The sequence below is a fragment of the Rissa tridactyla genome, chromosome Z, assembly GCF_028500815.1.
Source record: "Rissa tridactyla isolate bRisTri1 chromosome Z, bRisTri1.patW.cur.20221130, whole genome shotgun sequence".
NCBI lineage: Eukaryota > Metazoa > Chordata > Aves > Charadriiformes > Laridae > Rissa > Rissa tridactyla.
The window spans coordinates 55,789,899-55,807,119 of NC_071497.1; the positions used below are offsets into that span (position 1 = coordinate 55,789,899).

General features: G+C 35.8%; 1 protein-coding gene across 8 annotated transcripts in view; it reads right to left on the bottom strand.

Annotated features, from left to right (window-relative positions):
• The window catches only part of KDM4C (lysine demethylase 4C), a 273,236-nt gene that overhangs the window by 64,981 nt on the left and 191,034 nt on the right, over positions 1–17,221 (bottom strand). For 5 of the 8 annotated variants that reach the window (XM_054186217.1, XM_054186213.1, XM_054186211.1 and 2 more), the window contains one exon: positions 15,223–15,331. The exons of 2 other annotated variants lie outside the window; for them this stretch is intronic. In XM_054186217.1, coding sequence (XP_054042192.1) covers positions 15,223–15,331 — 109 coding nt within the window. Of the gene's footprint in view, positions 1–2,077; positions 11,423–15,222; positions 15,332–17,221 lie in introns of those variants that run through there. One more of the 8 variants, XM_054186218.1, reaches the window with a different exon arrangement.

A 17,221-nucleotide genomic window follows, 5' to 3' on the forward strand; every position in this document is an offset into this window, starting at 1 on the left:
ACCACTTGGAGAAAAGATAAGGTAGTATAAATACTGTGGATATCATTCACATTGTTTCATAATTCCCTGAAAGGCTCTCTGATGCCATGATGAGAGACTTGACAAATAATCTACACCAAAACAAAATCTAATAAAAGCACTCTGTCTAGCATAATAATAATTCATCTTAGTGACTTCAAAGGAAAGGATCTTTGTAATATCTGGAACATAACGGTTACCTATTTACACAAAATTTAATTCCAGCCCATTAAAATTTCAAAGCAGCGGCTACATGTTATAGCATATAGGTATAGTATTATGTGATAGCATAATCACAAAATGCAGAGCAAATGAAGTGCGTGGTTTCTTTCATGGACTTTCAGTTAACAGCCATCCACATATAGGCAACTTTGAGAAATAAAATCTTCAGGAACAAATAACTGTTTAACATAACCTAGCTTATGTTAAACAGGTGATCACACACACTAGATAAGAGAGATGTTATTGAGAGGAATAAAAAAATTGGGTCTTTAGGTGTGATCAGTACACAGTTCTCCTTAAGTCTGAATTTTGAACAGCTAGACAAATAAGCAAGTTAAGAAGGAGATCACCTATGAGATCCCCATTTTACCAATTCTACTACTTTTCTTACAGTGACAAAGGAAAATCCCATTTACTGCACATACATAGACTTTATCAATGAACATGTAAGTACATCTAGTTCCATTAGCAATATTAAGTAATATTTAAAGCTTTAAAATGTTGTGATGCTGATTTAAGAATTCAAATATTTTTGGGACAGCCATTTTATGCTCAGATTTTGCTGTACTGCAGAAAAAATTTTACAAACTAAAACACTCAGCAATTATGTAGCTGCTCACCCAAATGAACTACACGGACAGTAATCATTCCTCTCAGTAGCTTTAGGTTATGCATCTTCTTCCTTTCGCTTAGATATAATGTTCACTTGCAGTCTAAAATTTTCTCAGTTTTATTTCAAATAATAATGATTAAGGCCAGGAATATTTTGGCATTCGCTGCTTTGCTTACAAAGTGCTCTACATTTCAAGACTCCGTACTGAGATGGCTCAATCCCTGCTTTCTGATCTTCAATTTTAAAAAAAAAAAAAAAAAAAAAAAGAGAGAGAGGAAAAAAAAGGGAGAAAATAAAATCAGTTTGCAATATCAACCCTCCTTTCATACAGATGAGATACACTGAAAGCTTACCAAGTCGCATCCATAATCCCATTGACTGCTCACTATAACCATTTCATCACGCACAACTTGACAAGAATCTTGATCTTAATTTTCCTCTTTTAAAGTAGTCTGTTAGCAAGGGAAAAATATCTAATGTATGTCCCTTATTTATATGTTGCTTACCTGCTCTTGTAATCTCTGCGCTCCATTTTGTTCCATTTATTTTGAAAATCATTGTGAAACAGGGCTGAGTCACATATATTTGGCAATACTTGAACAAATGTTTGTAATTTACTAGGAGCTGTCTAGGGCAGCACAAAGCTCTGAATTATACAAATGTTTGGTCAGCAAGTATTCCTCTGACACCTGCTTGCATCGTAGTTGAAATTACTCAACTGCATAAACAAGGAAGGAAAGTCTTGAAAAGTAATAGCTGCAAATATCACCCAGTGAACAATCATTTGCAGTGTTAAAGTGCTTTAAAGTAACACATCAGGGATTCTTTCAAACTTCCTATATTCTTTGGCATTGTCACCCAAACTGGCTAAAAGATAGCCCCCCAAAAACCTAAACTACAATAACTGAAAAAAAAATGTGGTAAGGTTGTGTCGTTCTGTTACAGTAAATCAATACAGTAATGCAGCAGAAAAAAACCCTGCTGGCTGTCTTATCTCTTCTGCTGTCCTTAACTTCGGAAACAGTCATTCAAATAAAACAAGCATCCATTTATGAATATTCATATATGTTCTAATTAAAAAAAAAATCTGCACTGGTATATTCAAGAGATTTTATATATATTTTATATATATATACACACATATAAATATAAAAATAAAACCTAAAATACTGATGAAGAGCAGGAATCCAAAAGACATATAAGATATATGGAATAAATGCTGTGCTGCATATTCATGTTAAAATGTATAAAAAGAACTGAGCTCTTGAAGAGCTTTTTGTGCATTCTTCCAGTCAACAGCAAATTTGTGGAATTGATAGAAAGTGAATAAAGCCCTTCTGCCTTTTAGAAATGAAGAATCTCATTCCTGAGATGAAGAAAAAGAGCTTCAAATCCTGGAGGCAGAAGCTGGAAGCACGTTTGTATAAATGACTTTACAATGACAGGATTTAAAACAGAATAGAAGGTTAAGACACCTCATATCACTAACCTGATCATAGCGGGGAAAAAAAAAAATCTTGAAATTAAGCGGTAGAACCACAGAAATCAGACAATAGTTACCATAAAATCTCTAGAGCAAAAATTCTGTATTCTTACTGCAGAAAAATAAGAAGTTACTGACATTAAAAAATTACCCTGGATCATTCAAGCATTCAATCTCTATGCAAAAAGAACAAATGAGTCAAATCTTTCTAGCTTCCTATATTTTGTTAAGTATCCAAAAGAAATACAAAGAATAATGTCAATCTATATCAAATAGTTACTTCCACCTCTCTATAAGCTGGACAAATGCTTGTATCAAAGGAATTTGATTTTCTTAAGCTTCCCTTATTCTAAAAGCCAATATTAACTGCATATGGGCATGTGTGCATGTACTTGTATATGCATGTAAAAGCAATGTAACTACTCACCTTTGAGTTGACGTGTGGGAAAATGAACACTCAAAGTAAAACTACAGAACAGCAGATTTTTTCTGTGACACATTCAGTAAACTTTTAGCTCCTACAAGCATAAATTTTCCATTAACTTAAGGCACATCCAGCAGAGAGTTGTAAATTTTCGATTTCTATTTAAAAGCTATCTGATTTTTACTAGCTGAGGTAATTTATACCATGGCCAGTTGAAGAAGTAGATGGGATTATTGCAAACAGAAAATTTCTAAGGGTAAAAGAGACTTGCATGATAGTTATCTCAAAGGCAACTTTCAAAGTAACCACACTATTTTTCAGATAGATGGGGTGTCTTAAAGCTATGAGGCTGAACTGGAAGATGTACATTATAGGCAGCTCTGACTAGTGTAAGTCTACACTGCAAGTTGTGTTATCAGAACAAAACTAATTAGCCAGGAAAGAAAGTTCAGTTATAAAAAGAAAAGATCTCTCACAAGGATAGAAACACTCTTCCATGATGGTCTAAACGCAAAAGGGTCCCAACCAAAGGACATCCGCAATCTGAGTCAAGCCTTATTACTTAGAAGAGATCTGGAAGTTCTCCAAAATCACGTCAGTGCTGCTGAGCTGTAAGACTCTAGTTCCTCTGTCATTAAGGAATGGATATTTCATATTGCAGAAGAAAACCAACAAGTTATACACCAGATGGTTAGCTGAGTATCATACAGAATCAGGAAACATGAGTAATTCTTCTGTTTGTTCCACTCCCTCCAGTCATCATTTCTATAGCTAATATGTTGCCATAACATTAAAAGATAAGGTAGACAGCAATAATTCCATTAAAGGGATTACAAACATGAGACACCATGCAAAAGACTAAAAGTTCATGTGTGTTAACTCTTCCCCAGGATAACTAGGTCTCTAAAACAAAGATTCTATTTGCAACGGCTTCTTTATTTACAGCCCTGTTGAGTTAAACTTGCACAAGAACACATCTCCTACTATTGCTCAGACCTCCAAAAAGCAGAAGAATATATAATTTTTCAAATCCAGTTTAGGATATTTTCCACAGCCTCTACTTGTGTTTCTATATGCCTATATATGCCCAGTTTCACAAAGTTAAATTTCATGCAACATACTCATTACTCATTTTATGAACTTCATACCAATTTACGTGTGATTTTGTTATGGCACCTTTGGAAAACACACCTTCTCTGCTGAAAAAACACACACGAACTGGTTGTCCACCAAGAGAACTTATTGTCATATAGTGTCACTGTAACATATAGGCTACTGGAAGATGATGTAGGCTGCAGTGCCATCATTACGATGTTGACATCACTTTATGACTTGTATTTGTCAGACTTGGACAGTGTAGTCTTTCAGCTTGCCAAGTGCCCTGCTGTGATAAGGTGCAAGGAATAAGTAAGCTGCTTAAGTTCAGAGCTGACAAGACAGATGTAACGCTTGCTGGTAATGAAAACAACATGCAGCCATTCCTGAAGACCACACAGTTAAGCATACTGAATGTGCCTAGCAAATGATCTCACACCACTATGTATATAGCAGAAAATATGCCACTCCTCCAGAGACAAAATGTTGTTGTCTGTCATTTAGGACAATTTAAGACACTCATATATAGTTCAAGCTGTGGCTATCTAAAAGACCATACCTCCTTCTGATAACAATGGGATGCAAAACAAAACAGCACGATGAAAGAAGTGACTGTTAAAAGAGCACACTGTAAACAAAGGGAGGACAAATCACTAGTCTCTAAAAGAATATGCCGTTTTTCTGGCAATAAAACTTATCTAAAGCAGATACCTCATCCTTTTTCTTGGCAACTCCACACACAGAAAGCTCACAGAAAGCTACTTCAGCTCGTGGAAAAAGGTAATTGCTGGCAGCAGTTCAGCAATCATTCTTTACTCTTTAAAATGAACATTAACTTGAGTTACCTCAAGTCCCCAGAATTTGCTGCTCAACTCAACTTACTACTTTTTTCAGCAGCTCCTTACAAATATTATTTCAAATAGCAGTCAGCTTCCTAAAGGAAAACTAATATCTGCTCATGTAGACAGGTTCTCAAGCTTATAACCTGAACTGGACCTTTTTTGCTTCAGGGAACAGCTCTGACAATAATGTTCCAAGAATCACCACAGCAATGCCTTGTGGCACAGAACTTTAAATGAGAGAATGACAGAAAAAAAGTGGCTTAAAGTACTAAAAATCCAAACTTAACCTCTGAAAGCTAAACATTCTCACTGAACTGAGTTTCCAACTATTTCCAATTATGTCCAAATAATTAATTTAGCAATTACTTATCATTCTGTCCTTAAAACACACCAAATCCATAAAACAGCATGTAGCATAAGCAACAAGTAGGAGGAGCTGGAAGCAACTCTGCACCTGGAAAGCTATGATCTAATCACTATCACTGAAACCTGGTTGGACAAATTCCATGATTGGACCCCTTCAATCGATGGCCACAAATTGTTCAGGAGGGACAAGGTAGGAGGGGCGGAGGGTTGACCCTGTGTAAAACAAAAGATTGACTGCACAGAGCTGTCTTTGAAAAACAGTGATGAAACGATTAAGAGCTTATAAGTAAAAATCAGGAGCCAAGTCAACAAAGGAAACTTCATGGTTGGTGCTTACCACCCACCACCCAATCAAGAGCTGATTGTAGTTGGCTGACGTAGTTGCTAAGCCACTCTCCATCATATCTGAAAAGTCACGGCAGTCAGGGAAAGTCCCCAGTGACTGGACTGCCCCCTTTTTTAAGAAGGGTAAAAAGGAAAACCCTGGGAATCGTTGGCCAGTCAGCCTCACCTCAGTGCCCAGTATCATCATAGACCATGGACTCCTGGAAATTACATTGAAACATACAGAAGATAGGGAGGTGACAGGACACAGCCAACAAGGCTTCACCAGGGGCAAATCTTGCCTCACTAATCAAGTGGCCTTCACTAACCATGGACTGAGTGCATCAGTGTACAAGGGAAGAACTACACGTTGTCTACCCAGACTTTTGCAAGGCCTTTGATATGGTCCTCCACAACCTTCTTGCTGCTAAAACAGAGAGATATGGGTTTGACGGATGTACTATTAAATGAATAAAGCATTGGCTGGATGCCACATCCAAAGAGTTAGTCAATGGCTCTATGTCCAAGTGGAAACCAGTAACGAGTGGTGTCACTCAAGGGTCCATACTGGGACCAGTACTATTAAATATCTTCTTCCATGACAGATATAGTGGGATTGAGTGGACCCTCAGCAAGTTTGCAGATGACACCAAGCTGAGTGGTGCAGGTAATATGCTTGAGAGAAGGGATGCCATCTAGAGGGACCTTAACAGGCTTGAAAAGTGGGCCCATGCGAACCTCATGATGTTCATCAAGGCCAAGTGCAAGGTCCTGCACCTGGGTCATGGCAATCCTCAGTATCAATACAGACTGGGTGATGAACTGATTGAGAGCAGTTCTGAGAAGGATTTGGGGGTACTGGTGGATGAAAAATTGGCATAAGCCAGCAATGTGCACTTGCAGCCCAGAAAGCCTGGGCTGCATCCTGGGCTGCATAAAAAGAAGTGTGGCCAGCAGGTAGAGCGAGGGAATTCTCCCCCTCCTCTCTGCTCTCATGAGAGTACTCCCACCTGGAGTACTGCATCCAGCTCTGGGGTCCTGCTCAGAGGGCTGGATCACCTCCCCTATAAAGAAAGGCTGACAGAGTTGGGTTGTTCAGCCTGGAGAAGAGAAGGCTCCAGGGAGACCTTACTGTGGCCTTTCAATACTTAAAGGGGGGGTTATAAGAAGGACAGGGAAAGACTTTTTACCAAGGTTTGTAGAGACAGGACAAGGGGCAACAATTTTAAACTGAAACAGAGGATAGATTTAGACTGGCTATAAAAAAATAAATAAATAAATTGCGATGAGCATGGTGTGATACTGGCACAGGTTGCCCAGAGAAGCTGTGGATGCCCCATCATCAGAACTGTTCAATGGCAGTCAGGTTGGACAGGACTTTGAGCAACCTCATCTATTGAAAGATGTCCCTGGCCATAGCAGGGAGTTGGACTAGATGATATTTGAAAGTCCCTTCCAACCGCAACCATTCTCTGATTGTACGTCTACTGGAGGATATAAAACAGTGGGGACTTTAAAGGAATAAAAGTATAATGGAGTGATATATAAGCACCCACTGATGTTGGTGAGGAGTCTTGGTTTTTTAAAATGTATGTGATGTGTACATAGTCAACAGCACAGAAGAAATTATTCAAAACTGCTGAAGACTTACAGATAATAAAAAGGTACATTCCTAGAAGACTAAACAATACAACCTTATGGTCTCATAAATCAAACTGGTAATAATTACAGTGATGTTCCAGTTTAAAAAAGCTTATGCTGCACACAGAAATGATACAAGATTATGGAAGAAATTTTTTCTCTTGTAAATTTACATTCAAAAATACCTTGGCTTGATGTGTATTCAATTACTATAAAAACAGAACAAGCAACAACAAACACGAAAACTGCCTCTATACCTCATGCACGTGGTGATCAGAGATAAGCTTTCCTGGATTATAGCGTCTGCAAATTCTTTCTTACAAATACAATCCTGGTGTGATGGTTTTTTTCTCTCACTTTTCTAAAACATTACTTAAATTCTACATACACTGGGCACACATAATCCTTTCCAGTTACTACACTTGCGTCAGCAGACACATTTTTGTCCCTTTCCTAGCTGCTTTAATTCTCACACTTTTTCTTTTCCCTTATATATGGTGTATCATTTTGCAAATCAAATGCCTTTCTACAGAAGATTTTAATATCCAATTAAAACAAAAAAATACAGTTCAAAAAACTCACAATCTAAATGTAAATTCATAAATAAATCCAATGTCCACCAGCACCCACTATTAATATTCCTGGGGACATAAAGTGACTCTTAACAACTTAATGGAACATTGTATTTTCAAAAGCTTACACAATTATTAGGCAACATTTTTCTCAGCAACATAGTAACACCAGTATTGACAAGACAGAAAGGTAAACTGAGGTGTGAAGTGACTTATCAAATATTACAGTGTGTACAAAATTCAGATGAATAACCACAGAAGGATATTCCAATCGGATATGCTACTTTATTGGTCCAATTAGATCTTTCAAATGAATACCAGTAAAAAATTAAGCTTTGAGTGAAATGCAACCACAAGCCCTTTTGCTCTTTTGGATAAAAAGCATTATTGCACCCAAATACTCAAACCATATTTGCAAGTAGGCTCTGATCTTTAAACCACATAAGCACTTCTGAAAGCTCTATCAGTTTTATAATTTTTTTAAAATTTAGAATGTTATATAAATATTTTTTTTTACTGATGCCAAGTAAAATCATTTAGATAGATCATGAACCTCATGTTACTCAGTTGCTACTTTGCTGTTATCAAACTATAAGAGCTCAGAGAGTTATTCCCTCACTCTCAACCTTATTATTCAATTCAAAACTCAGTATTTAATTTAGCTCTTCAGTGACATTCACTTCTGGACATCTACCTGTTTAACTTCTGAGTTACCTTTCTCATACACTTCTTGCATTACTGTCCATTTGTGTGTGGACACAGAAAAAACACATACGTGATCTCACTTACACAAATACACGTTGCATAGACTGGGTTGAACTTCAAAACATAGACCTGACTCTATCAGACCGACAGATCTTACTGTGGACTATTACTCATTTAGAACTTAAAAGACTTCAAAGGATTTTTATAGGAAAAATCCATTTTCTTGTGCATGAAGTCCTCTCTGCAAGTAACATGAAATTCAGAGGACTTGTTAACATTTTTAACACTCTGCTTTCAATTCTTACAGACATCTCCATGTCTTCGAACATCATCTACAGTCACACATATCTAACATTTTCCATATTTTTCTAAGACTTTATAGTATGGTACCACTGCAAGATACAAATTTGACAGTTTGCAATAGGATGTACTCAAAGTAGCAAATTATTCTGACAGTAAGTACTACGCAGACAGCAGTGTACATTCTTCTAACATACACATTAAAAATCTCATGAACACTGTGACTAAAGCATGTACACTAAATTGTATTTTGTACACGACTACGAGTCACTAAATTTTTTATGAACGATATATTGCAGTAATCAACTATTGTATCGTTTTTAGTTTAACATTTTTAAAATCAAAAAATGTGCTATTTAAAGCTATTTCATTAACAGTTTTAAAACAATTGGAAATATTTTAAAACCTGTCTCAAGATTTCTGTCTATTTTGCTCTCATTGCCTGTGAATGTGTGCAATGAGTTAGTTAATGCATGAATTTATGTATGGTATAATGATTCTCCTCAATTGTCCTTCCAGCAATATTTTTGGAAACGTTGAAAAGTAATCAATACCTCTTTGTATTACCAGAAATGCATAGCAACACAATGATGGTATACATCATTGCAAGTGTTTCTTTACTCTTTCACAAACACAGCTGCAGTAGTTCTACTGCCCCACTGTAGTTTAACAAATGAATTTCATTACAAATTAGAACACAGAAGATGAGCAGTGTCCTCAAATGTCTTTAATCCTTTTTTAGGTTTCCTACATCATTAAAACAGAATGACAGGCAGGAGAATATTTGCTCGTTCTTTTAAAAGCTCATACACATTTTTGCTTTGATTCCATTCTTCAGTGGCATACCACAGAGAAACCTCTGTATTTTCAGAATTGATGTACCTTTCAAAACTATAATCTTTGGCTTTCAAGCTCACTATTATTTGCCTTCAGGTGCAAATTTTAAAGTGTATAGGCTTCTAAAAAGAACTTTATGGCTCCAGCCAGATACTGAAAGGCTTGTAGATCAGCCATCATCACAGTGTAAATTTCTTTTCAAAATAATGTTCCTCACTCAGAGTACACTTGTGCTTATACTCGGTTCACTTGTCAAATACAAATTTGAGGTCATCAAAAGCTTCAGGGCAACTTCAGCTATTCAAAAACTCATTTTCTACCTCTATTTTGTTGGAGAAATAGGATTTCAAATGTAAAAATAATAGGAAACTCTACAGATAAAGAAACAAAGGCATATTATGTGCATGTTTCAGTACAGCATTGCAGTGACTGTCTGTAAGGACAAAGTCAACCCAATACCCAAGCATTTTAAAACATCAAAAATATCAGAAGCAGATAATGTATTTTGCAATCGAGTTGATATGTATTCCATTCAAAACACGATTTTAGAAATGACATCTTAAATATATAGGTTTAGGATTGGATGCTAATAATTCTATTTAAATGTTTCATTTGTAACAGATTAAAAATTTAAACGCTCTCATTTACAATTTCTACTGCTCATTATAAGCCACATGTCTGACAAGGGTAAATGAAATTAGGCTCAATATTCCTTTTGGCTTGGATTCCTTGGCTATGTAACAGTTAAGTGCTTTTATTTAATTCTATTTTTAAGTCTTGTGTTTTATTAGAATACAATGACAGACAAGAGAGTACTTATTCTTTCTTTTAAAGGCTGAGTTTATGTTTGAGAGGTCAGTCCGATTTTTTAATCTCCAGAGACTTTTTTTGTGCAGCTATAGTTCATATTTTAGAAGCTGAGTAATTAGAGCTAAGTAATTAACACTCTTTTGAAAACAAAGAGTATCCAGCTACTTGGGAAAGGCGTTTCCTTCCCAAAGTAAAATCAAATTTTATCCTTGAGTTTGACACACACAGGAATCCACAGTCTGTTTTCTATGACTCAAAGCCTTATACATGTAAACGGTCAAGGAAAACAGGTTTTCAGAAACAGGAGTTTACATCCAAGCTTCTCTTGGAGAATTAAGGACAAATTGAACACGGCAAAAATAAAATAAATACATAAATAAAGCTAAACTCAACTAGAAACCTAAGCTTTATCTGCTTTGGGTGAACTGTTAGATGCTGTTAAATTGTGCTGGGATGGAAGCTGACACCACACTCATTCATACCCCTCCATAGCATCACTTTTCGCCAACTCTGCTTCCCTTTTATCTGCTCCTAACATTTTCACTGTGATTAAACAGTATTTAAGTTTTCTATTTCCTGTCTTTTCACACTTGCTTGTATGTCTGCTGTTAAACTTGGAGATCACTGGAACAGAAACCATCTAAACTAAGTTTCTACAAAGCACATAGCATACTATAGTTCATGTAAAATATTGTTTTAAAATGTGTGACATAGTAAGTTACATTGATCCATCCATTTCATTTTAGAACTGTGTATAAATATCTGAATTCAACATACTTGTTTCCTAGCTTGATTATCACAAATTGTCACTCCATGTGGCTACTGGGACTCAAAGTGTCCAATGGATGTGACCATCCAGGCTGAATCTAAAATAAAGCCCAACTCTCTGATAATAGAGACCAGGATAACCTCATTTTCCCATTCACATAAGTTTAAAAAAAAAAAGATAAAAGGTACAGTTATAGAGAGGTAAAGTGGTGAAACTACAGGTTATAGCATCTTTGTGGGATGCTCTCTACACTGAGGTTGCCTGTGAGGCCTTTTGTTTTCACATGAGAAGTCAACTAGAGTCTATCAATATCACGGGTGTACACCCCTAAAACATAAGTAATGATAAAACCTGTTTTATTTCAACACAGGATGTATCACATTCTGTCCTTTCACATTCCCCTATGAAAAACAAAGCATGAAATTTTCTATTAGTATTAATTTAGACTGTTTTCATTCACTAGAATTAAGGAATAACTTTCAAAACAATTACTTTTTGATGAACATTTCACTGTGTCATGTAAATTTTCAGCAAAGATGGAACATGGCATGTAACCCATTGAAAAAAGCTAGGGAAATATGAAAACATTGTGGCATTCCATAACAACCCACTAAGCTGCAAACATGAAACATTTGCACAGAACAATTTTAAAGCTATGAGCTCCTATAAGCACAATACAAATATTGATTTTTACTTTGGAAGAAATGAGTATATAGTGAATATTTAATAATGGAAAGATTGACAGGAAACACACTGATTCCAACCCAAAACGTCTAGTGAATTAAACTATTTAACAGCAATCTGTATACATACTAGCTAAGCAATAAAAAACAGCCTACCAATATGTTCATGTTTGCACAGATGTTATTTATCAAAAATAAAACACTGACTTTTTATTTCCTTTGATATTCCTTTATAGATGCTACATTAAAGAAAATGTCTCTGAAAACAGTAGATCTTCTCCTTGTTTAGGTTTCTTACTATTTCAGAGAGAGATGTGAAGGGGTGAAGGAAGAAAGAAGGAGGGGAGGGAGGAAGGGGGAGGACAGGGGTAGAAAGACAAATATTTAAAACAACTAAAACTATTTACTCCTATGTTATAAGATCTAGTTCTGGTTTAGCTGCATGCTAAAATGTCATCTATCCTTTTATATTTGTTTCCCATTGTTTTCTGCTCATTTAAAGAAATTCAACAAAACACATCCCAAATTTTATAAAGCAGAAATGGCACAGTGGGACAGCTCACATTTATTAGCTATCCTATGCTTTAACATAAACAGCATTATAAAGATAGGCCCAAAAATGTTTGGGTTTTTGGGTTTTTTTTAAATATATGGTTTATGAAGGTTCAATATCAATAAACAATGTACAAAACTCGCCTTTGCTTATACAATGAACACTCTCTGGCTTTGAATGATGGAGACTGATGAACAAAGATATCCTTAACAAATAGGATAACTGTGAAGCAGGAATTGGCTGCTGAAGAGCATTACTGGTGATTCCTACAATTTCAAAGGGGAAGACTGGTCTAAATCAATTGCTTACAGATTCCCAGAGCTAACGTCGAAGTGTGAACTGCTCAGGATGCTTTTACAGAAGTTAACAGCAAGACAGATGGTATCAGCTGTCTCTCCAAAGTGTGGAGTATATGATAATGGAAAGGAGTGAAAGGTAAGAATGGAACTGGGACCAAGTTGTAGGAAGAAGGCATGGGAATTCCTGGAGAAAGAAACAGAATTAATTTGGATATGATTCCTGGGATTGCCCCCAAGGCAAAGAACCCAGTGTCAGTGGGTATGACAGCATAATTGTTATTCTGTAGCACCAACAGTCAGGAAGGAAAGACTAACATAAGGATAACCATTTGATTGTAGAATGATATGGCATAAATACACAAGGTTTTGATATCATCCTCTTTAGAAAAGCAGGGATCCCATGCTTCAGGAAAATAATTTACAGAAAGCATCTAATACACAGATAAAGTATCCATGCAATTCCATATAATAGATATTTTTTAATTCCTTTTTTTTTTTAAATACAGAATACTACGATGTTATTCAGGAGACTTAGTTTAGCTAGGGTATTCACTGTGAAACACAGCAGAGTAAAACAATCAGATACAGCAACTTATTTGCAACAAAAGCCAAAATTTAAAAGCAGACAGATTGCTTGCTGGTGGTTTTAGAGCAGATTTTTCTCTGCTCCTTTACCCAAGGAGCAGCATTTTATTGGTCTATTGACATTAAATCATTATAGAACCTTTTGAAATGGTCAACCTGCCTCCTTCCCTTAAATTAGTACAAGCCTAGCTATTTCATTGTAAATTCAATGTCAGAAACTAAGTCTTGGAAAAGAAAGGTTTAATAAGCCAAACCAGGATTATAGTCCTTCCTTCCCTCACAGTAAGGCCGTCCATTACCTGCAGCAATACTACATTTACGGCTGTTATAAAGCACCCTGCCTCTTATTTTTATTGTATTCAGCTGAGTTCCTTTATCACAACATTCACTCCACTCAAGTATACAAACTCTTTTACTTTAAAAAACAGCATTACGGAAAGCAAGTACTATATTTCTAAACATTCAGGGACTCACAGGAGACTGAAAGGGTATATATAGCTTAAGAGAATCTGTAGTGCTTCAATGTCATTTTACATTGAAGGAGGCTTCAAAAACTGACAAAGCACTAAGGAGCAGGGATCTTCTATCAATTGAATAAAAGAATAGAAGAAAAAGCTCTCAGTTATAAATAACTGATTAACATAATTGCTTCATATTCAGCAGAAATTATGTAGGAATTGTAAACCATGTAACTTCACAAAATTTTGGCTCCATACCTTCAAAATCAGTAATTTCAAGCTAATTCAAGCCTTCTCCAAAAGGCTCCTGTTACTTTTATACAGTTAAAGTCATGGACAGCCCAGAGAATGAACTTCAACATCTAGTAAACTAAACAATTCTGTGTTTTCAACCCCTGAATTAACAAATTCCAACCACGCACATGTCTGTGACTGTTTAAGATCCTCAAAAATCAGGACTGAACATATTAAATTAATCCTTAGTCCTTCTACTAGTTTTATTGTCAGATTAGGAAGAACATTTTTTATAATAAGTTATATATACTCTTTATGAATGTGTTTCACATTATTTTTTAAAGGACATGTGAAAAATAAAATTCAAAAATTTTGACCAAAATTCAAAATGGATTACCATTTGAAGGACAGGCTATCCATTTAAACTACTCAAAAGTTGCATATCCACATTTAGAAATACAGCTACAAACACAAAATGTAACGTATGAAATGAAATGAAAATGTAATTAAAAGATTAATAGTTCAAAATGAGCAAGTGTAAGGTCAGGCAGACAAAGAACCACTTTGGAAATAGTGTGGGGCTGATCCAGAAAACTGATCGTATCTTTTCCCTAAGATTTTGAATAGGCCGCTAATCCCTTTCTTTCTATAATATGACATCACAGTAATGCACATGCTGACAAATTAACACATGTAACACATAATGGAAAATACTCTTATATTGCTCCTATGCATATCTTCTGCTCTTGTACATCAACCTTCCTGAATGACACTGTTGTTCCAGATGTAACTAACACAGGGTGCAACCAGTAGGAGCTGATGCACTTTTATTTATGTTTTCCACCAGTTTTTGAAATTCCTCAGGAAATAGCGTTTTTTTCATCCAATATAATGTGTATGTAATCTGTTTTGTGCACATTTTTCAACATCCAGATGGTAGAGATACCGCGTAACAAACAGATCATACATCCTTTTACCTTCATAAATAGTTCCCTGTGGCAAAAATACATAACAAAAAGACCTCACAAACATTTACTGTGTGATATTCCCCGTCTGTTTGGGTTTCAATACTTTCATCACCAATACGGTTCCAAAACTGAAACTTTGACAGTTGACGCTGGTCAGGTTTGTTATTCTTCTTTTGGGGGAGGGTGGGTTCAAACTTCTTTTAATAAAATACCAAAGGCTGTTTACAGTGTTAATGAATTGGCATTGTATGCCAAAAAGCCCATTTTGATAAAACCCTGGTTATTTATTCCTTACCTTAAACACAGTTTACTGCTGTGTACCTGGCAATAATCATCACAATTCAGATTTTTAATACATTTCAAATATTGGAAGACCTTAATAGCAAAGAACATATGAAGCATATATGAATATACTACTCACCAATTTTAATCTTTGCAAAGGTATTCTGCTAGTGTCTATCGGTGTACGTTCTGTGACATTACCAAATCTGACTTCTGGGATGGCAATTGCACATATAACATGTGCCCACCTGTGAAAAGTGGCAAGTCAAGAATACCACCAAAAAACCCATAGATTTACAAGTGTTTAAGATGTTTTGTTACCTGCTGTGTGTTTTTTCTTAAAAGGCAATCAGCTCTAGATGCTTCCTGATTAGGATTTCCTAAGCTTCTTTGAAACATAACCTTTTAAAAAACCTTACACCACTACCACTTTGTGTAAATATAATTTCAGTCTGGGGTTTTACTGCAACATTTTTTTTAAGCATCTTTCACGTTCAATTTATTAAGCACAAAGGTTTTGTAGTTGTGCTATCCAGGTGCATATGTAAAAGACCACACCATTTAATTGATGTGCAATTTATCACCTACAGCATTTTGGACTAACATTCCTCAGACCTAAGTAACTATTCTTAAGCAACACACATGATCGCAACCAGTGATGCAGCTACTGAATCATAAAATAAAGTATATTATCAAGACTTTCTGTTTACAGACACAAAGGCATGGAAGTAGCAAACTGATCAGGTTACCACTGTAGTGCCAAACATGAACTGCATCCCCGTTAGCAGTGAAAGCACCTGTCAAGTCCCTAGGACATGTAAAGACCTCAGTGCAACTTCAGGAAATATGTCCAATGTATCCAGATGATGCCATCTATACTCATTTCCTATACTCATCAGAAAGCACTGCTATATCCTCCAAATGCTGGTTCAATACATAAATCTCAAAACAAGAAAGGCTAAATGAAAGTAAAAAAAGTCTGAAACGAATATTAAAAGTGTCTATTATATGAAGTAAAGGAGAAGCTAATGACATTTTTATTAACCAAGAGTGGCCTTCTGAGACTACTTCTGAAGTCTTTTTTGGGGTAGACAAGTAGTAAATCTGAAGAAAGGGAAACATTTCCATTCCTTGACTCATATTTGCTGTATTCTCAGTCATTCGTTGTACATCTTTTCTCATTACGCCATTTGCTCTTTTTTGTAAGCCCTGAATGCTTGCCTCACTCCACTTTCTCTACATGTCCAAAGACACACGTTACATGAGCACCTTAGCAGATTAACACAAATGTGGGCTGGAGCTAAAAGAGATAGAGGGTGATGCAGCAGAATCAAAATCATTTCTCTTCCCTGCAGTAGAGTGGTGCTATTTCAATAACTCATCTTTGACAAAAATATCTGGAAAAGAATAATATGATATATAGGGACTAAACAAACTGCTGTTATGTGTCGTTGAAGTTGTATTGGCCAAAGTGTGAAATAAGAGCTGTATGTAAAGATGACATATCAATTAGTAAGTTATACAGTTCAGCCCAAATGAAAGCAGGTAAAGCTTGTAGATCTATCATCTTATTATGGTGACAGTTTTGTTTATGTTCTAACTTCCAGAAAAAGTCTTGCTTTGAGACTTTCTAACTTTTAGTAACACCCTTTTTCTTTCATTGCTGCCTGTCTGCCTGCAAAACTACATTGTCTTACCATCTAAGCTTTATGGGACAGAAATGCTATAAATAAAATGCCTCTTCCATAAATCTTCACTCAAACCTTTATACTCTGACATCTCTCAGCCTAACAGGACTCAAAACAATTACTGTGTTCTGCTGAAAAGAAGGAATCTCAGCTCTTCTATAAGACAAATTGTTACCCCCCCCACACCATGTGATTCATTAGCTTTTAAATCTAAGTAATGTTCATCCTACATCTCTAATCAGTATATGAGAGGGAAAGAAGGAGGGAAGGGATTGCTCATGTTGTATTTTACATTTGTTGGAGAAAAAAAGACATAATTGGAACATACTCTTCCAAAAACTCTTAAAAATTTGGACTGGTAGCTAATGTTGAAAGATAGATGAAAGACTCAATGTGTAGCAACTGTAAGGTATTACAGAAAAAGAAAAACAAGAGTTTTCCTTTCCTACT